Here is a 22,678-nt window from a genome sequence, read left to right as displayed (position 1 = left end):
ATCACCAGTGCCTACGACATGTTCCGGCCGCACTATGGGGTCTTAAGGTAACAACAATCTTTATCGTGCAACCGGCTTTAAAGCCTTCTCAGTGAACAATTATTCGCTTTCGTGGGCATTCCAACGTAGTGTAGGTATTATCAAAATTGTAAATTTTTCATGTTCATTTAAAACATGACATAAGTTGTAATATTTTGGTAAATCTATATGAAGTGCTTATTTTTTAAGCAATCTCTTTTTGGAAGCCTTGCGAAAGTTTATACTTTAAATATGGACAGTAAAGTACCTTGTTATAACGCTTGTCCTAATCTAAAAGCAAAGGAACAAGTGGGTACTGTTTGCCTATCATGCTTAAGCCTACTGGCCTGTCATATACGCCATAGTGCTGCCTTTCTGTTGTTGTTAACTCAACCGATACGAAATAACTGTTTTCCTCCTGATTCTGAGTCAGGGAGAAGAAAAGATGGCATGCAAATTGCTCCCGGAAAGGGATGAAAAATGGAAGCCAATGTCAAAAAGGGTTTACCTCGTTTATATGCGTTCCCCCTCGGCCAGGTGTTACAAGGTGATACGGAATGCGGAACGGCACCAGTCTTCGTTGTGCATTCTTTCGCCGGAGTAATGTTTCGTAATTACAACTGTTGCCTTACTGCAATCATGCAGTTAATCTCGGTTCATAGGATGTGCCCGTGCAGGGCCGTTGCGGTTAGCAAACCGGGTACTCAAAACATGATGTTTCATCTGCGGCACTTGTATGGAATGAGCTTGTGAAATATTAAACCAACAACCAAAACAAGATAAATTACAGTTTTTAATATTATGCGGATGCTACGAGGCTTACAAAAAGTTTATTTTTCATACTGTTATGCAAGCTGTTCTAACGTAACGCTAATGTAACAAAAATGTGTAAAATAATATGGTATAGCTTTAGGATGATTCATGTGAAATGTTAAGTGTTATTGAACGCTATTTCTTGAAACATGCATATAACTTAAGTTCCGGCTTGGGTTGGAACTTGGATTATAGAAACTGTATTCTAAGGGATGTTGTTTTTTAAATCTGTTTGCATTTTTTGAACAACATATAGATATTTTAAATGATTACATGTTTATATACCCATTAGATTCAAAACTTTATCAAAAAAATACATTTTGATGTGTGATGTATTAAATTTATAACATGTACTCTATACATGAAAGGCAATCACTTCAAAGGCAAGACGTATCACTTCTGCACGGGAATTTCAACGAACTTCTAACACACTGCCTACGAAACCATGACATTACAGTAATGGTAAATTCACAACTTTGAAAAAAAAAAACTACCCCATCATTGCTTTTAATGCAAGATGCCTTGAAGCGAAAGAAGCTTAACACAAAAGATGAATTGAAATTATTTGAGAGTTTGAACCAAATGTGTGGTTTCATGCGCACTCAATCACTTTTGTGGTATTGAAAAGAATTGAATGATTTGGTTCACTTACTACCATAGTACAATCTTAACTTATTCGTCATATTTAAAAATGAGCATATATTGCTGTTCTTTGATGTCGATCGTTATTCTGAGTTGTGCACAAAACCAAGCTTATCATGTAAGGAATGATGGGGTTGTCCTAAAAGTGTTTACAAACTATAGTTTAACACTTTGACCGCCGGCCTGACGTCACAGTTTTTCGAGTGAGCACGTAGCGCATGGCAAGAGAGCGATGAGAGCGACAATTTGTCGTGCGATTGTTATCACTCTTTTGTTTCATTGCGATAAGCGGCGTAGCACATGTCGTTCTCGTTCTCTCTTTCCTACCTCATTCGTTCTCAAGAGAATCACCGAGCGTCAGATGCAAAGCTGAGCGGTGAGCAAAACCGTCATGCGATTTCATATGACGCGGCGCTTAAAGTGTTAATTAACGCGCACAGGAAGAAACCACGGCAGGGACCAATGCAATGAGTGAGGCCTTTTTTCGCGTCCCTTTTTTCCTGCAACTGGGGCTCATGGCGCAAAATATAGGGACCGTCAAAATTTCCACCTAATAAATTAATTAATACGAGAGTACCCATCGGTCGGAAAGTTGGTGTTTATGTTGCCACAGTTTTTCCATTGTGTGTGCTAACCCGTTTTATTACTACACCACACTGTGTGGGTTGACTGGGATGACTTTATCCATATTTCATTACAAAAATGACCGAGCAATATCTGCGCCGCTCGAATGGATTCTGTAACGATAAATTATGCTTGTTTTGTATTTTGTAGGAATATTGGATCCCAAGCTTTACGAAAAACACATAAATTCTACTCATGAATTATTGGAAGCTTTTCTGTAAAGCTTTAATAAAATGTAATTCTTTATTTATTATTTCACATATTTTCAACGTTTTAATATTCTGTATTCCCCGAAACAGTTTGGTTGTTTATTATGATAAAGAAATTTTTAATACACAGTCATATAATTTGGATGGTTTGTTTCTGGTAAACGAGTCATGCATACTTTTCCATTCATTATGCTGCAAGTATTAAGTTGCATATTTTTGAAATACTTCAAACAGTTATAATATTAGTTAAAACCAGATACCAGACCAATGAATGAAGATTCATTTTATTGATTTTTGTAGAGAACCTACAAATAATTCTTTTGAATATTTCGTACACTCTAGAAAAGATTCTTAAGCCATCCACCATTTTATGTAGCAGCTGAATGCAAGAGAACTCGAAAGTAAAAAGGATTTTTTTATGTTTCAACCTTTTCAAGACCCAGTATCTGTTATGCTGCCATTGCTGCGCATGCATTCAAAGTTTTTCAATTCTGTTTTCTGATAGCTAGTTTGCTACGGTTGGAATAAATTAAAGTGATAAAAGTTGTTTTCTCTTTTTGTTTCTTATAGCTTCCATTTTCCTAGTTTTTTGCGCTTGTTGACCGGTTTATTCATTCAGCTTCATTCAGGGTTTTTTTCCTTCCGTCGTTGAATATACTTTTGTGCTAAATGTTTGCCCAAACAACGTTTGATCTTGTGAAGAAGAATTTGCAGCGGAATATCAGTGAAAAAGAGAATATAAACCGAAATGGGAAAGAAAGTTTGGAGCATCGTTTCCATGCACTATTTTTCGCTAGATGAAATCGATAAATGTAAACTTGAGGTCGTTTCGTGTGTTTGAAAGAATGTGCTTGATGATGGTAATTAGTGCTTCTATTTGTAGTGATTGCCATTCCCCAAGCAAATGACTTTGATTGGCATTTCTGACAGATTTTAGAACGTCCGCCGCTGTATCCCATAGCCTTACCGGTACATGAGTCTTTCATGTACAGCGGATCATTGCACTACTAGTATGGGCGATATTAAATGGTAGTCCATTCATCATCATTGACTTAATGACAGCCGTCGATGTTCCGAAGGCTACGAATTTATGGTCGGTTGCACGACGCATCTTCACCCTTTGCTTCCGTCTAGGAATACATGTGCGAGGTTCGCCGTATGGCTCGTTTCAAGGAGCAGAATAATGAAAATCACCGTCACCATCAGCCGAACACTTATCATGACGCTTCCACTGCCGCCTTCACGCGAATCCGATTATCGCCGTGAATGTAGCAAGATATGGTCCGCTGAGTTTGCTACCATTGCCGCACGGTCAACCCCCGGTACGGTATTTGGTGCGAGTGATAATATTTCAATTTGTATGCAAATCTGCGCTGTTAATTTATCGCTTCCAAATCCCACAATTCATCCACCCATATTGCTGAGCAAATGTGTCCAGCTCGCGGAAGAATTACGACCAGCGACCACCAATCGACACCGTTTTAATGATATGGCATATGCATGAGCTTCGCGTCGGGTGCCGTCCCTGATGCGAGCCTGTGTACAATCGGTATTTATCATACATGTCATACATGATACGCTAATAAGTACGATTAAAGCTCTACCCTCGGTTAAGTTACACACCTCGGAGGAATGACCCGTCTACCGGTTGGCTACCAGGCTTTGCTTCATTTTTGAATGCATGGGCTGGCCATTCTCGGGATGAAAAACAAAACCATTCAAGCCGCACGTGTAGTCCTTGGGGCTTTTTATTTATCATACAGCTTGACCTCCATCGTTCGCTACATCCCACAACTGGCTGAGATATCCATTAAGCTGTCAGTAAGTTGATGGATATTGTAAGGTCCACCCGCATGTAATGCGTACGTGACAGCAATGTTTTTGACGTTTACAAAGCTTATGATACGGCAGGCTATATCAGTTTTGGCACGCGCACTGGCAAACTTTATCCGATCGTCCAGGACGGGGTGAATGTCCAGCATATTCACTCAACCCCGCTGGATGATGGCTTAATAGCTTGAAATACTGCCTAATTCTTGGAAATAAATCCAACCCATCATCATTTGTGAACTGCCGTTCTACGATGAACAATTGATAAGTACAGAGGGTGTTTGGAGGGGGGGGGCGATGGGTGATACAAAGGCATGAAAGCTGAGCCATGTCTGCATGAGCCAAAAATCCTTTGATACTGCTCCATCGAACAAATCCGTCAGCATTCTTCTGTAACATTCCATCCAACCGGGATATCTTACCAAACTATGGGCGCGCCCTTAGGCAAAAGTAGAACGAACGAAGGAATGTTGACTATTTCGCCCAGATAGAATGGTCTCAGATATCTTAGAATCGGCCACCAAAACTTCGGCAGCAACGTATCTTTGCGTGTAAGGATATTTTGTCTTTGAAGACGAAACATATTATAAAAAAATATCATATTCTTGTTTACTACTTATCGAATGTCTTGTTTGCTGGTATTACTCATTTTACGCAGTTCGTTCCAAAATGACTTTAAGATAGTGAATAAACCTAACTTTGAACTTTTCTAAAGCAAATAGTTTTAATAATGCAACCACTCTTTTGTTTTTATTCTCGCAGACACCGGAAGACTGTTCGGCCGGTTCTAGCTGCACACCTACCACCATCTCCTGGGAAGGAGCAGCGGACATTCAGTCTGGCGATGTGCTCATTGTTGAAATTGACGATCATCATCTAATTCCATCAAATTACAACAAGTCCTCCGAAGGGTAAGTAACATACATACTTCTCAATTTGTTCCAGCCAAGTTATTTATTGCTATTTGTTGTGAGCTTAATATTAAATACTCAGAAAAGTGTGTGCTAAAATACCGCCACAGGCGACATTCATTTAAGCGACGGATTCGTCTAATTTGATCAAATCCTAGGGATAGGTTCAAGGCCAGTCTGGTTAAGGCAAGAAGTATCCCCAATGGCAGGCGATAACTCACCTCAAGTACGGCTTGACGGTTGACTTATTGTCTAAAATTACACTTTCGCAGAATCATCCGCATGGGAGGTACGGTCTGGCTGGCTGTTCCGTTTATCCTAGATATTAGGTTGATTACATTAATAACTCTCGCTGAGCTGAGGGCCCAAAATTGTAGCTATTTATACTACGCTTCAGCAGTAGCTCTTTCCAGCGTACCACCTGCGTTGCACTATTTCAGCCTCAAAGTTTAGTAGCGGAGCCGGGTTTCATTACATTACTCGGGTTAATTACCTGGAAGCGTCACAGAAACTACGCATTCAGCCAAAATTACGCCCAGCAATCGTATTTCCTCGTAAAGGCTGACCAGTAAATCGTAGCAGCAGTAACCTTTAGGCGAATAACAAATAGAGGAGGCTACGATTCGGTAGACGGTTGGGTGCATCTCGCCGGCAGCACCAAAGCGTTCATTTTAGCCATTTTTGTTGCCTTTGATGATGAATGGTGGTTCTCGCCGCGTGCCGTACGCAACCGGTGAGAAAACTCTTATCGCTACCGTATGACGCTTTTTACCATTTTCGAGGTTTTGCTTGTACACTAGGTAATTCGATAGCCGGGCCAGTCTCTAACTGATATCAAACACCTCCCCTCCCTCCCCATCTAAGCGCCATTTATTGCAAGTGGTTACGCTCATTTTCACATCCCTCACCGGAAGCTGGTAATGTATCCGGTGGGAACGTTACGCTGCTCACAGTCGAGCATCTTACCATTTTCCAGCGCGTTGCACACGAAATAAATCATCATTTTTCTTTTCCCATTTTCCCAACGCGAACTTCTTGCTGTCTCGTGCGCGCACCGCCGTGTTGCTGTCCACCTTTTTAATTAAAATCAGCGCCCATCACACGACCACCGCCGTTTATCAAGTTACGCGGCTCGGGCACGAAAACTGCGACATTACCGAAGGCGTCCTGCTCGACATCACGCCGCTTGTGGCCGACGGCAAGAAGCTGGTCACCCTTTACGACAAGGATCTGACGGAGGGAATTAATCTACTAATTGGTAAGTAAGATCTATCTCATGTTTCTTTCGCGCCTTCCAGCAACGACCACCGATTTTGGATGTGCCGCCTTATTAGTTGGTCCCTTTGCGGGTATGGATACCCCGGCCCGCCCGCAACGGTTAGGAGGATTTTGATATGCTCTTTTTTACATACCGTTTAACGGCCAACTGAATCGAGCCTGATGGCGGTTTGCCTGTGCACACGGGTAGCAGAAGGTATCCCAAAAGGTCATCGGGATCGTTTCCAAGACGAAGAAAACTTGACGAAATACTTCATCGCTACCAAGAATTTGGAGTTTTTCCGATACAGCCAGTTTGCTTCGGAAGCTGTAAAATAAGCAGTGGATCTTGGGTGTCCGGTCAGGCGAAGGACCGATTAGCCCGAAGCGTTGGTCCAGAAATGGTGTTTTTTGTTTTGTATTTTATCCATCTATTTGGTGCCTAGAAAACAGCAAAGACAATTTACGTGACACGAATGAATATCGTTAATTTGCTAATAGAATCGACATTACTTTAGGGGGTGAGGGATTAGGGTTTAGGCATATCATAACAGTTGAACTTTTCCGATTCCTGTTGATCGACATTTAGCAACCTATTTAAATGGATGATGAGATGGAAATCATAACAAAAATAAACAGTTTTATGTTGTGCTTTCATTACAGCTTTTTTTTTTTGGGCTTTTATGGGATATAGTAGAGAATGGGATCAAGTTTGCGTAATTTGTGTTTATTATATTTATTATAAGCATTTGATAAGTAATTTATGTAGACCTGAATAGGCCCAACAAGTATTGACTTCTTCTTCTTTGGCACAACAATCGTTGTCGGTCAAGACCTGCCTTGTACCCACTCTAGTGAAGTGAGCCTTGGCTTTCAGTGACTTATTGTTACTCAGTCAGTCCTACGTATGTCAGATAATCAGTCCTACGTATGGGGGCACGGTCTATTCGGGGCTTGAACCCATGACGGGTATGTTATTAAGTCGTACGAGTTGATGGCTGTACTACCAGACCGGCCCATAGTTAAGTGACTAAATAAATTAAATAACAACCTGTTCAATTTGTTAAATGAATTAAAGCATAAAGTTTGCCTTTGTATAAACTTCTACCAAGGATTAGATTTGGTATACAACATACTAATACGAATAAGTAGAACGACTAGTACTCATCATGTTTTAAACATATAATTGTCATAATACTTATTAATATTAAATATGTTCTCAATTACAACATAACCATGAATTCCATTACACTTTTTCGTTACATTGTGGGTGAATTTAATTTAATTAATGATATATTTAATTGTTTTCGTTGATTTGTTCGTACTGCTGTTGCTTGTGGTATTTAAAAAGACAAACATTTCATTTCGTGACAGTTTGAAATACAGTGCTCCTCTCCATTAAACTCAGCCAGTAGCAAAACACACCCAAATCTCAGCCGTACTCATAACCGCTGACTTTGTGATTCGGTTTCAATGGTGTCGTTCGCTTCGGTTCAGCGCATTGCCAAAACTGCGCCATTTGGTGTCCATTACAGCTTCGCCTTTGTTCTCTCATTTCAGTGGTGTCTGAGCAGTGGGGCCAACAGTGCGTCCGTCTGAAGGTGACCGTAAAGTCAGATAATTGTGGCGAAAATGCTGACTGCTCCGGAAAGGGTGTATGCTACTCGAACAATTCCATGGTAAGTAAGCGGGCTGGTTTCGTTTCGCATTCGTAGCAGCACAGCGCGGTCGGGCCAGCATCTCCCTTTTGGGGGGGGGGGGGTTTATTATTTCACTGAAATAAGAAGCCCAACAGAGAAATCCCTCTCCACACACATACATAGAAGAAGTATGAAGCAAATGCTTCACCCGCTGGCATCGCTGGCTGCAAAATTGTCCAGCCATACAAAAACGCACGCCCAAATGTGGTATTAGCGTGAGCTTGAATCAATCCAGCAGCTCATCAACGTTTATTATGCCCGTTGACCATGACCGGAAACCGATGACGCTCGAATGCGCAGCAACTGCTGAACGGCGGTTCCGGATGGGCCGAAATGAAATAGTGACCTCATTAATGGAGGATTGTCGTAGCCGATGCGGAGGATGGTAAAGCATTAAGCACATTTTATGCCCGACGCTTCCCGACGCTCACGAAGCGCGCGCCGGACCCGTTCGTCCTTCGAGTGTTGGCGCGTCCCCATCCGCGCACATCCGCTCCCCCCAGCTCATCCATCCTTCCTTCCCTTTTCCCAATCTTTTCCAACGAGATGTTACCGCATTTGTCATGGTAATGATGATGATAATGCCATTGCTGATGCGGTTGCTGCTGATGCTGTTGATGGAAATGCTTGTGCCATAGAACGACGAAATGCAGATGCGGGGGGAGGCGCTTACAAAAACGGGATGATTTCATCTGTACGGCATCACAGTTTTGCAGATGCTTCGCATTCGAGTGCACGGTGAAAGCGGAAATGTGGTGGTGTGTGCGTTCCATTGTTGCATTTTCTATTGATTTCTCACACTATGACTTTTCCATCTCTTTTTTTTCTTGCTCTATGTGCATCTGTGTGTCTTTCCCAACCCCGCCCCGATCATTTGTTACGATTTTGCGGCTCCAGGAAGGGTACGAGTGCCAATGCTGCAGCGGTTTCGCCGGCACACACTGTGAGGAGATTGATGCCTGCAGCCCTTCGCCCTGCACGAACAACGGAATCTGCGTCGATTTGTCACAAGGACACGAAGGCAGCGCTTATCAGTGTCTCTGCCCGTACGGTAAGTGTTGTAGTTTTAGTCACGGGTATTGTACGATTTGATTGCTTTTTGTATGCACGGTTAATAGTTTCCAAACCTTTCAATGCGACATTTTTTTTTAAATGGTGCTCAATCAAGCATTTTGATAGACAAGCATTGAAAAATCGTTTTTTCTTCTTCGATATTTAGCTCTGCTACAAAAGAACAAAAAAATCTAAATAATTTTTGATAAACCTTTATAATATCGAAATAATCGCGTTGGTAGTAGTGGCAATACAAGTTAAGGGGAATTTATACACAAATCTGAACCATATAAACACACTCCGAGAAACTAGTCTTTATTATATTTATATTTCGAATAAAATATTAAAAATTACTTATCTAACTTTCCAATGCTGTTAGAGTGCACAAACAAAAACAACATTGTTTATGAATACTTCACATTTTCTACGTTTCCATGGCTCCTAATAGCAAATTGATTGTGTGCAACCGTAGCCCGTTCATATTGAACAACAACTCACCAAGTCACGTTCATCCTTACCACGATAGCCTCCAGGAGCGGTGGCAGCTGAAATCGTAGTCCCAATGCTCACATAAAACACACACACATACACATAGACACAAACAAAACCGGTGGTTATTCAGCCAAACGATCATGGCCAATGCAAGCCCACACTTGCGCGAAACATTTATTGCCACAATCACCGCACAATAACAATCTCAATTTGCATCGGGTTAGCGTGCAGTATTACTGTAGCACCGTCGTGCATCAAAAGCCGAACACTATTTTTCCGAAAACGCTTTTCGAACGCTTCCGCACGACCAACGGGTACTTAAGGCGAACAATGCCAGGGCAAAAAAAACAACAGTGAACATAAATAAAAGTAAAACAAGCTTAATGCCTAATCCTGCTCTTTATGCGCCGGTGTTCGGCGTTTCGCAATTGCAAACAAATCCCGACCGGCATGCCGGAACGCCGTGTCGCCGCCCAGCTGCCACTGCCAATGAGTTTTTTTTGCTTTGTTTATGTGTGCCTGTGTGTTTCAATTTCATTCAGCGCCGCGAGAAACGGGACGAAAATCAGGATCGTATAAAAATTTATATCGCTGCGCGTTTTATTTGCATTTGCGTTGCGTTTCCTTGCGCTGCTAGTAGTGCGGTGCGGTTTCTTTTTTGTCACTTTCCCTCACTTTCTGCTGGCGTATATAAGCGTTTGCAAAAAAAGCCAGCAAATTTGTGCATAGATGGAGATGTTTTTGCTCGGTTTGTTAGTTTTTTTTAATACATCCTCCCGAATCCTGACGACGACGATACATCACCGAATCGAAAACAGTCAACCTGACCCGAACCGCGCGTATCGATAAAATATTGAACCTGGGTGGGATCGGCCCTTTCCGTGCAGCCCTGCTGGCTGTTTTTCGGGTTTTGCGGCGGTTGGAATTGTTTCGGTTTTATGTGGGTCCGATTTGAATATTTTACGACCAATGATGCCCCGAATTCCGGCGCTCGCGTAACGGTCTCCCACGCCCAGCTGCAGCAACGGTCCACTGCATTCATCGCGTGATGGATGTGCCCGGTCGGTCCGGGTTTTGATGTGTCGTATTTACATTTGCAACCTTTTTAGACTCGGAGTCAGAGAAGTCAATAGGTCAAACCATACAATTGGGACAAATTTGTTTCGTTCTTTCTCTCGCTCTTCTTTCTTCCTTTCGTCGTTGTTCGTCCCCAATCTAATAGTATTCTTTATACTTTTGTACTATAGTTTTTTGGCATCCTGTTTCTGTGGCCTCCTTTTTGACGTAACCATTTCTTCTCCTACAGGCTATACCGGTAAAAACTGTCAATTCGAGTCCGATCCGTGCAACCCATCGCAGTGCCTGAACGGTGGTACCTGTGTTGGGAATTCGACACATTTCAGGTTAGTGTGCCATGTCATGGCGTTTGAATGTCTCATCGGAGCCCTCAACCCAATTAGCATAATGCCATAGCCCCACCCATAGTGCACCACACTAATCAGCTGTTCGTGCATTCGCTATCCCTTCTTCAGGTGTGACTGTACTTCCGGTTACACTGGACCGCTGTGCCAGCACAACTTGAATGAATGCGAATCGTCGCCCTGTGTGCACGGTATCTGTGTCGACCAGGAGGATGGCTTCCGCTGCTTCTGTCAACCAGGTGAGTAAGCTTGTGCAGTAAAACACGCTCCGCGCAATGTTCCTGACGCCCCGTCATCGGTGAGCGTGCGGTCGCGTCCAAATACCGCGATGCATCTTGTTTCACTGCAAAAGGCCTGCCAGTTACAGTTGGTCCATAGGGAGAAGCTCTCGCACTCGTGCATATTTCGTGCAAATGCACCGAGTGTGTAATGGATTGACAACCGAAAATTGAAGTCTCCGTGCTGAACGGCATCCGTTGGGTGGGATAAAATAATGATAGAAAAATTTGCACAAGACACCGATGCACGGCATTACCGAAACATAGTTTTTGCCATCGGCCCGCGGCAGGCAAACCCCGTCAAGGGACTGGGTAAATGGAAAGTCAACGTTCTCAACCTTTCTCGCTGAAAGCAGCTGAAGCTGAAGGCGGCAATGGTGCACAAGAATGCTTACAAATACGCCCGACACCCGCTAGTGGTGGTTCACGAGTATCCACAGAAATGAGAGTCTGTGGGGAGAATAATTCAATTTGCTTGTGATGGAAAATAAATTGATGTTATTGACGTGAAATTATGGTTCTGCCGCCGTTTCGCAATATGAGCTTCGTGAGCTACAATCTCGAGAAATCTGCAGCGATACAGATCGGTTCGAACTGGTATGTGGTGGAAGTAAATCTTTGCACGATGCAATTGGAACTGTTGATTTCTTTTTGAAGTATGAAAATTTTACTTAATGTAAAAGAAATGCATTTCCAGGAATGCGGTTTCCTGCCCCAATCAAAGAGATTTATAATTAATCCACCTTTTCCTATGCAAAGTCAGTGTGTAACGTTAACTGCGCCCCGTGGCAATGCTTTAGGAATGTTATCATAATTAAAATGTAGTGCAAATCCATTAACCGTCGATTGTTGAGCGACCAAAATATAATGTTGTGTATAGTCGTTAGGATCGTTTTCAGTTTACAGTAGAATCGTCTCCGTGTGATCTTTCGTGCGCCATAGAAGTTGGGTAGTTTCTAATCTGACAAGCTTTAATATTATGTTTTATCTTTTACGCAACAACTGTTGACGACCAAGGTCTGCTTATATAAAAAATGTGATTTTCTATTAGTGACATATTGATTATCCATAGTTAATCGTATTGGGACAATATCCCCAAAATCTACTTAACACTTTGACCGCCGGCCTGACGTCACAGTTTTTCGAGTGAGCACGTAGCGCATGGCAAGAGAGCGATGAGAGCGACAAATTGTCGTGCGATTGTTTTCACTCTTTTGTTTCATTGCGATAAGCGGCGTAGCACATGTCGTTCTCGTTCTCTCTTTCCTACCTCATTCGTTCTCAAGAGAATCACTGAGCGTCAGATACAAAGCTGAGCGGTGAGCAAAACCGTCATGCGATTTCATATGACGCGGCGCTTAAAGTGTTAAAACGTAGCGAGTGAGAAGATTGGTTTGGTTATAGGAAGGATAGTTAGTCTTGCGTATAGGAGACTATACTGTACAGCGAGATGGGAAATCTCTGAATTTCAAAATAACAAAATAGATGTTTTGAAACATATTTATTCCAGAGAAGTGATAATGGGCAGACAATCCACTCAATAGGAAAGTATTGAAATAGAAGCTTTATTTTATTAATCCGTGTGATATGTGCCGCAAATTCAATTAGTTTTATAAAACCGAAGATGACATCAAACTTATTTGGTTATTTTGTGTCTAAAATATACAGATATTAAAAAATTGGACGGTTTTGTATAATTGTTATCTCTATTTTTTGCATACAAAACCTGAGTTCAATACTTCATGAACGTTGAAAACATTTAATAAAAAAACAGAAGAATAAGCTTCCGTGGAAGAATCGCAGTTGATTGGATATTGCTGAGAAAAGCTGTAGACGATAATAATTCCATTACATTCTTAGTAACACCTCCTTCGTATGATTATGTTCTACAAACATAGAATTCACAAAACTAATGAACATCGAACGATCCAAAGAAACGCTTAGTTCTCTTGCGCAATCAAAGAAACCCGAACGTACCCGGAGGCGTACCAATTATTCATTGCCATGGCACATTAACATTATGAGCCCATTCAATCTCAATCTCCTTGCCCCGTTGCACGCTACTAACCTCCGTATCGCCCTTTGTTGTCGCCCCGGTTTGCAGGATTCTCCGGCGAGCTGTGCAACTTTGAGTACAACGAGTGTGAATCGAACCCATGCATCAATGGCGGCCAATGCATCGACAATATCGGCGGCTTCTCCTGCAAGTGCACCCGAGGCTACACCGGCAAACGATGTCATATTAAGGTAAGCTTCGCACCGATCGCTGCCGACTGGCGGGTCTGCATAAATCTAATGCCGCCCGGGAAATGGATCAGGGCACGTAGTGTTCGGCACACTGCACTGGCTGTATCCGGCACGAAAAGGAGCAGTAATCATTTACCGTTCACTGTGTTCTGGCGTCATGTGTTGCTCGCATTCCGGTGACTCCGCTCACCGCTCTGCACCGCTGTGCTACTTATTTTAAATCATGCCACCCCCCGGCCGATGACGTCCAGAATTAATTGTGCAGAAGATTTTAATTGTTCGCTTAGTGCCGAGAGTACAAGCGCAGGGTACAAGTGGATGGGAGTCCAATTGAGGGGGTGTTTCCGATACTTCGCAGAGGCTTCACGTTCGATTTACAACACTAATGATGTTCTCATTATTTGCAGGTTGATTTTTGCGCCAACGATCCTTGCCCGGACGGCCACCGGTGCATCGACCATGGGGATGATTTTACCTGCGAGTGTCCCGGCGGTCGCAATGGGCCAGATTGCAATCAAGTACCACGAACGGTAAGTGCAAACAATGAAGGCGTAGTAGCGCGGCTCAGCAAACGGTTTAGTTAAATTTTCATCACCCCAACAGACAATGCGCATTGGTTAGTTTGTTGACATGTTGAAACTGTACACTCGGCGCTCCGCAGCTAGCTGGTTGGCCAATGAAGCCAAGCGTTCATAGGAACTAAGCTGCTGGGCAATTTCAAACTGGAATGTTTGATTTATTTCGCAAAGCACGTTATTTAGTACACATTATTCGAGTAACTGCAATTAAAACTGACTTCATTTACCGCACGAAGCCGCTGGGCCATAACAGTTTGAATGCTTTACACTTGATGGTTTCCAGCTTCCAGAAAATTACGCACGCAACACTCTGCACTGCACAAGTGTTTCATTTGTTGATGCAACCGTCTACCGAGATGTGCTGTTGCAAGGGATGGTTTCCGGTGTCCACAAACAGCGAAGAAGTCGAAACTTTAAAAGCAAGTTTGTCAAGTTTTGGCGGAGATTGTTTCGCCATTCTACACGCTACCCGGCACCCGGTAGACCAGCTGCGGTACCTTGCATTACGCTTTCGTCTCTGTTCGCTGCTTTCATCAAATTTCCTTCTACACTCTATTATCTTGTCGTTTAGTTTGATTTATGTGGCGTGTTATCCGCCATTACGGCATCCGACCGGAGCTGCACGCCGTTGCAGCCGCCCTCGCTTACATCGTGTCACGGTGGCGCCACCGCCATGCAGAGTCCATTTTTTTTGTTCTATTTTTCCCGCAAACTTTCCCATCCGCCGTCGGTTCGCACGGTTCGGTGCCTATTGCATCATTCTGCATTTCTTGCAAAATTCTTCGGTTCGAAAGCTTGCCCGAGCTGGGAGTCAAGGGAGGGGAGCGATGGGCACGATAGAGCCCGCGGTGGCTGCAGTGGGTAGCATAATTATGATCCTATATCTTCATACAAAATCAGCTGAAAACTAATTAAAATTCATGACTGCACCGTTCCCGGACGGTGGGTGGGTATTGGGGTTTGGGTATCTCAATTTAAACTAACACTGACTTTGTTGTTAAGTTAATCCGCTGCATCGGAACAAACTTATATCGTGCCCATGGTTTGTACTGAACGATAGCTCACTCGCCAAATACGCTGCATCTGTGCTTGTCAATCTTTTTCATAAGCGCAGATCGTTGCAGGTGAAACCGCAAAGCTTTTATTGATTCAGGTGAAAACTATCGGCAAAGTCAGCGTAAAGTCCAACACAGTTCGTAGTGTGCAGTGTTTGCTTCACGGTACGAAAGGTACGAGAATCAAAGGTTCGACTCGTAAACCGGCCAGGCGTACCCGAGCCGTCAACCGACCGTGCTCACAAATCAAATCATTGAATGAGTGCGGATGACTTATCCGTGCGGCAGTCAACCGCTCTGCGGCCATTTTCATCGGGTCCCTTTTTCATGCCCCCCCGCCCTCTCTCTCTCCAGCGCGCCTGCTTTTCTCGGTTGCCTCTTTCTGTTTTTTACCTTCGTATTTTATGTCCCCTTTCCAACTGCCCCTCGAACCCATTGGTGGTATTTTCATTTCCCGAAGCATCAGCAGCCAGCATGCCCGAAGCGGGGAGCGGACGTAGAAACGGAAAAAAGGATTAAAACATAAATCAGCTTACCCAGGGACCTGGAAATGGGAATCACTTATTTTCGTTATTCGACTGGCTTTTTCTACCACCGTTCTCGCTTGCCCTCGTTTCTTTTTTTTGTTGAGCCGTCCCAGCACCCGTTTTTCGTTCTGATCATCGCGCGGGCAGTTTCCGCTTTTTGCGTTGGAGGCTTTTTGGTCGTTGTTTTTGGTAGTTGGTCGGTTGGCCTGTGCCGATGGCTTGGTTCGATTGTTTGGACTTTCTCATCCGTCACCTTTTGCGTTCCGATCCGGTCGTCCGAAGCCCCGTCGCAACTTACCGAGCATCCATTTAGCTCAGCCAGCCAGCCAGCCAACCACCGGTGTCACCCGCCCGGAGGCTGAACTTTTCGTCCTAAATGGGAGAAAATATTACGCCTATCCGTGAGATATATTGTTCTCTTTGTGCCGTAAACCACCGGCTTACACACAAAAAAGAGGAAAGATTTTCTGAGGCCTGTTATTCTTCTATGAAAGCGTGTTCCTCTCGTCGTTCCCTACCCGGTAGCACTTTCCCAAGGAAGAAGGTTCTGAAAACCTTTCTTCCGAACGAGTAGAAGCTTTTCCATTGCCTCACGTAGGAACGCAACTTTCGCTCGGTCCAATGTTTTCTTACTACTGCCACACTCCGTTTGCAGTTTGGAAGGATGGACTTTGAGGTTGCGAGTGTTGTTCTTGCTTTGAGGATCATTTTGATTGAAAGAAAGAGGAAGCTCCGAAGCTTAAGCCGCACTATGGTCCGCCCTAGTTCTTTTCTATTGCTTTTTTATAACCCCAAAAAAACGGCCGGAAAATCAACCTTTTTTGTTTGGGCGAAACCCCTTTTCAAAACAGTGGCCTTTCGCAAACGGTACGGTACGGATCACGCGACACGGCTAGAATTTCAAACGTTTCAAACGAATGCCATATGTTTGCTTATAAAATGGTGAGGTACGGAGGGGGGGGGGAGTTGCGTGGGGGTGGAATAATGTATGATGGTGTTAATTTTAAGTTAATACAGCTATCCGGATCGCCATATTGCTGCTCATCTTTCACAAACTCAGCACAACCCGGTCGTTGGGTGGCAAATCGGGTTTTCATATTATACATGGAGCTCGGTTCCGATCCCAGGAGAATCATGCGTCACACAATATGCTGATTAAATAATCTGTGAATAAACGATTAGCAGGCGCGTGCGAGCATTGAATGACATTCACCTTAAGAAATATGGTTACGCTAAAACCTTTTTTTTCTTCATTTGCCGAGTGTTGAGCTTGAAAGCGTAGCGCATAAAGTATCAGTGTAAATATTTAATGAATTTTCTTGTATGGTCCAACATTTACGCTCCGTCCCGGCAGCTGCCACGTGTGTGCTGAAATGTTTTACGTGTGCCGAGTACAGAAATATCTTTTCTCTTTGGTCTCTTTGCGGTTGCGGCAACCTTTTTATGGAGACATATGATGTTTGGGCGAAGCTCAGATTTAACTGAGATTTTTTTTTGTTTCCACACAAAAACAATATTTTCATTCACCTTAATTATGCCGTCAACCGAGCCTTTTTTAATTTGAAAGTTGTCAGTCAAAAGTCTGTTAACCTCTATATTTTTTTAGTTAAATTCTAGAAAGGACAGAATTAGTGGTTATTAGCCAAGCTTTAACTTCTACATTGAGACCATATAAATCATTATTTTCTATTTTATACGTATTAGTTGTATGTGAAATGTGTATATTAGGTGGTGGAAAAGTGTTTCAAGTTGTAGTACCAAATGTTTTTAAGAAACAAGAATTTAGGTATACAAGCAAATTAGAAGGTGGTGAAGAATATCTGGTAGTTTGTTATGGATAAACAACCCGGTCGTTGAATATGCATGCTGCAAATTACTGTTTTGTGACTGAAATAATGAAAAAGCCGTCCTTTTCTAATTCAGTTCATATTTTTTATGCCCAATCAATCAATTTTACAGAACATTGCCAAGGATCAGTAAATTACTCTTCCAAATTCCATCTCATCTATTAATACACTTGATCAAACGAAGCTCGTGAGAGAGATGGAGCTTTTCGCTTACTTTGATTCTTATGCGGCATCATTTGCATGTCGAAATGGAGACGCCCTGTTTCACCTTGATCAAATCGGTTCGGATAGCCACTCGAGCCATCTTAAGACACTTGCCTCGACGGTACCAACCGGATCCGAAAAATGTAATAAACCCTTGACAAGAGCTTTGCTACCCATTTGCTGCTTTCCCTCCAGAGAGTCGGCTGCAATACAAATGTGTTTTTTATTCGTTCCCATCGTAGCGTCGTGCAAAAGTGTACACACGGCACAAGCACCATTGCACTGTTTACCACTTTTACCGACGCTGCTGCTGCTGCTGTGATGCGATATTTTTCTCCGCTTCAGCACTCCCGGGAGAGATTTAATCTGTATTGATTTTGCTCTTCCGAAAGTGGCAGTGCGCGTTGCTGCGTTCCATGATCTACTTGCCGCCTTTTTCATTGCCGCCTACTTGTGCCCTTTTTTCATTCGTGCATGTCGGACATTTCGGAGCACTGCTGCTCGTACGATAAACAACTCACGGTTTTGTTGGGACCAACATACTTGGGCGTCGAATAAATCAGATATAACTTTCATATTTGTATGCATTGCAAAAGCTTCGGTGTCGCCTTGCCTTCTTTCGTTCTGGGCGGATCGACCCTGCTGCGACGCGGTCGAGGTCGAACATTCCAGGTTCGATTGCGGTGCGAAACCCGCCTGCCCGAACTGTCACCCGGCTCAACCAACGTCATCATCGTCATCCACTTCGACATCGTCATCAGTGTCGTCGTGTTTTCAGTGTCATCCTTCGGGGCTCTCGGTAGATGGCTGTCAGATACTGGGACTTGATGTCGTATTTTCTTCGATTCGATAAACTTGTCGAATCGATGTAGCCCTGTAGTCGTGGATGGTGAAATTCCGCTTCCCTTTTAACCGGAAGTCGAACGCTTACGGCATGCCAGCAGGAAAAATGTGCATAAAGGAGAACAGGAATTACGAAATGTTCAATAAGCTTTTTTTCGCCTCCCTCCGTCACTGTTGGTTACTTTCGCTGTAAGCTACTCCTTTGCTATCGTTATTTCTTCCTTCCTGCAAGCGTCGGGCGACCGGGAGACATGGTCGGAAAATGAATAACATAAACACAAAACAAATGGAAAGAAATATTTCTCCATCTGGGTAATCGTTTTTCTTTTTCTCGCCTGTCGCTCGCGTATATAACGACACAGGAATGAAAACATCTTGCAAGGAATTTAGATTGCGTCTGACAAGGGGATGTTCGTTCGTTTCTCTTGTTTTTTGGTTCGTTTCTTATTTAGCGAATTCACTTCCACTTTACCCATTCTATTGGCTGTGGCAGTTTGCAAGGTTTGTTTCTGTGTGGATGAGTGAGAATTGAAAGGATCCACGTTTTCTACTATATTGAACGAAATTACAAGATTTTGTTACTGATTCTCGTTTCTTTCCGATGTAGACAAGCTTTAATGATGCGCTTCTTCAATAATTGCTGCATCATGAGTCTTTATTTAGTTGATGTAAAATCCCATCATTGATACTTTTTCCAAACAATTTCCAAACTGTTAAAATAGTGGTCCCGATCAATTTAGAATGGATTTACCATAGGCAAAACTGTTAGTTTCATTCAATTTGTTTGATTGGGCTCTTTGATATGCTCATTACAATTCAGTGCATGCCTTTTTGCATCTCTGTGAAATGAGATACAAATCAACATTCAATGAATCCATCTTCATCAACGATGATTTATTGCACCGATCGCATTTCGTGCAGTGCATGTAATCCCCGGCAAATGCTATTTCCAGGTTAACTAACCTCTATGGAAACATAATTTCTTTGTACTTCTGTTCCAATGCCAGTTACATCAATTACGTGCTACATTTCATTTCCGAAATGCCACAACTGGCCCGCGCACACACACTCACACTACGGGTACATAAAACATACATTAACATTGAATTACAGTCTACGGCTGAGATCAAAGTCAAAATAGAGCATTCGAACACACAAATTCCAGTGGAAAATGAACAGCAAAAAAAAACTGCAATGAAAAACTGCAACCGGGAGCAAACCTTTTTCAGACTTGCGCCGGTACGTTGGCGTGCTTAAGCGCCCATGAATTGAAATCAGCTTTTTCAGCTGGTTTGACACATTGTTTGCCATCGGTGTTGAACCAATTAATCTCACCGCTTTCTTTTAAGCCTTTTGCTTTCCTCCCAGCACCAACCATGCCGACAAGCCGACGGTTCCGCCAATCGGGCCCACCATTGCCAAAGTTTTTCCTATCGGCGTTATGTTGTGATTGCTTCTTGGAACACATCGGAAGCATGAAATGGGGGAGGGGCGTGGGACTCTCTTGTGCAGAGCACACAAATCACATCCGAAAGGCTTTGTGCGTTATTGTCTGGGTGTTTATTTTAATGGCTTTTTGCGCAGCTACATCATATGCCCATGTGACTGGTATATTTTTCGGTAGCTTTGTAAACACGGCGGAACGTGTTAACATTTTTCTGGTTTAAAAAACTTTGAAAGTGTGTGAATATTTCCTGGAATCGAATTTCTTAAATAAAAAAGTGTAAAATAAGAGACATACAAAGTACTGCATAAATTGTAGTTTTTAACTTTATTCTTTAGAGTTTATGTGGATTGTGGCTTTACTTACGCGAGAAAAGGTTATTCCATTGCTAAAGCTCTAATCAATAAAAAATAGTTGAACATTTGAACTACCAATTTGTAAGGAAAATCGAACCAGTACTAAAGCAGTGTAATACTTTCTCTGGGACAAATTAATTACGATGAATAATTGTTTATATTTTTGTACGATTTTATGCTTATTTTTTAAAGATTTCATGGTTTTAAGCAACACAGTCGAAGACGTTCCTCCTGAATAAAAAAACTATTTTTATTTATTATTTTGTGATGCAGTAGGAAATGGTAAAAATGTATTGCAGTTTAATCACATATATGCAAGTCATTTTCCTTTTTTGCAATAAAATTCACATTTTTACTAATCATAAGAAATGGCTGTAAAGAGCCGTTATTTTACAACAGTTTTCATCAAACATATCTGATTTACATACATTAAATGTATTTATTTTGGCAGCCTTTTAATGAATGGTTCTACCACCGAACGCTAATACATCAGTAACAAAATATATTTAAGCGTCTAAGGACAATTTTGTCTATAATAAAGAACAGTTAATTGTTATTTTGAGGATGGTTTATGTATTCTGGAGCTTTACGACAAAAAAAAATTCATATTTTACAGAATTTGTGAAGTTTAATCCGTTCCAGTGACTCACTCGTTATATGAGAACCTCGTTATTTGGTAGACTTTTTGATATAATTTGTATGAAGAGTTAAATTATTGGTTCCAGGGTCGCAAGTGTGCTGATATAAGGACCTATACGCATCGGAAAAGAGGAAAATATCTTCTTAATTCTGTGTGCACTGTTTCTTTGTTATCAATTTTTTGTGAAAAAGTGGTCGATTGATTTAATCTTTTTTTTAATATTTTCTGAATAGATCGTATGTTGAATGATCTTTTATTGTTTTGTGTCTAAGAAAAGTCAACAACTTTGCACTGTTATATATTTAAACTTACTAAACTTAAAACTACTAAAATAGTAAAATAGACTTACTAAACTTTTCCAAATAATAACTGTTTAGAAACTTTTGAAATTTGAATTATTAAAAGCGAATTTTAAGGGAGGTTTGTGCACTTTACTTACTTACTTACTTACTTATCCGGCGCTACAACCGCTTTGCGGTCTTTGCCTGCCTTAGTAGTATCCGAAACCGCTCACGGTCTTGCGCTTTCGTCCAATCCGTTATCCCGACCTTAATGCGTTCACGCCATCTTGTCATCCCAATTTGGGCCTACCACTCCTCCTCTATCCTTTTAGATGGCCTAAAAATACTTAAGATGGGTAGTCCGTTTCTATGCGTACGACATGTTCAGCCCACCGGAGGCTGACGAATTTGATAAGCTGATCGACAGTAGGGTCGTCTTACATCTCGTATAGCCCGTCGATATATCAGCTCCTCCATTGTCCTTCCACACAAACGAGGCCTAGAATTGTGCACTTACGATCTCGTATTTCTTCAACATATGCTGCTCAAACTATAAAGCTGACAACATCACTTAATTCACTAGTGCTAGTTCATTTGAGAACAAAACCTATTTGCATCTTGGGTTGTAGAAACATAATTGAAATATTATTAATACAATTACTAAGATAAAGAGCGATGAAAAAAATTCTTGGAACGATGATAACCATTATCTAATAAATTGCAAAAACAAATACATCGCAAAATGTGTGGGATAAAGCGATTAAAACCTCTCGATGGCTCGAGTTAATGGAGGTCATTCTCTACGCACCAATTGGTGCGTTAACTGCACAGCAACATAGTTTGTAGCATACGGAAAGGATGTAACAGAAACCGGAACCATCCTTGTAAAACCCCCGAGAACGATATCTATCGATCTATCTATCTGTCCACCCACCACATCTGCCTTCTTCGTCGAGCGCTACTGGGCCAACGTTCGGATATGTCGGACGATGCGACAGTTCGTGCCCAGTGCTTACCAACTGTGCGAGTATACACTTTTCAAGGGTCATAGAAAATGCAAACCAGATGATCGAAACCCTTTGTCAGGCCATTAAATAAGGGACCAGATTGAGAGCAAAAAATACACACACACATACCACCATCATTCAGCTGAACCGTATTGATAAAATGATACCCGCACGTATTGAACTTCCAACCTTAACATACAATTTCACTTGTTTCATCTACAACAGCTGTGCAACGTGAACCCTTGTGCAAACGGTGGCACCTGCTGGACTACGGAAGAATCGTTCTACTGTGCCTGTCGTCCAGGATTCACCGGCAAAATGTGCGAGGGTAAGTGGCCGTGCCAATGGTAAAAATTATCATTAAAAAAAGATGCCAATCGTGATCGTGGATTGAATGAGAG

At 42.3% G+C, this 22,678-nt stretch overlaps 1 protein-coding gene across 1 annotated transcript in view; it reads left to right on the top strand.

Moving 5' to 3' along the window:
• Nucleotides 1-22,678, top strand: part of LOC120904867 (serine-rich adhesin for platelets-like) — a 48,223-nt gene that overhangs the window by 18,771 nt on the left and 6,774 nt on the right. The window contains 9 exon segments of the mRNA XM_040315294.1: nt 4,899-5,047; nt 6,139-6,305; nt 7,865-7,983; nt 8,902-9,055; nt 10,856-10,952; nt 11,082-11,209; nt 13,353-13,495; nt 13,903-14,025; nt 22,503-22,605. Of these exon segments, the coding sequence (XP_040171228.1) occupies nt 4,899-5,047; nt 6,139-6,305; nt 7,865-7,983; nt 8,902-9,055; nt 10,856-10,952; nt 11,082-11,209; nt 13,353-13,495; nt 13,903-14,025; nt 22,503-22,605 (1,183 nt within the window).

This window comes from Anopheles arabiensis, chromosome 3 (genome assembly GCF_016920715.1).
Source record: "Anopheles arabiensis isolate DONGOLA chromosome 3, AaraD3, whole genome shotgun sequence".
Classification (NCBI taxonomy): domain Eukaryota; kingdom Metazoa; phylum Arthropoda; class Insecta; order Diptera; family Culicidae; genus Anopheles; species Anopheles arabiensis.
Note: the sequence above shows the minus strand (reverse complement) of the source record. Positions and strands in the feature narration are given on the sequence as shown.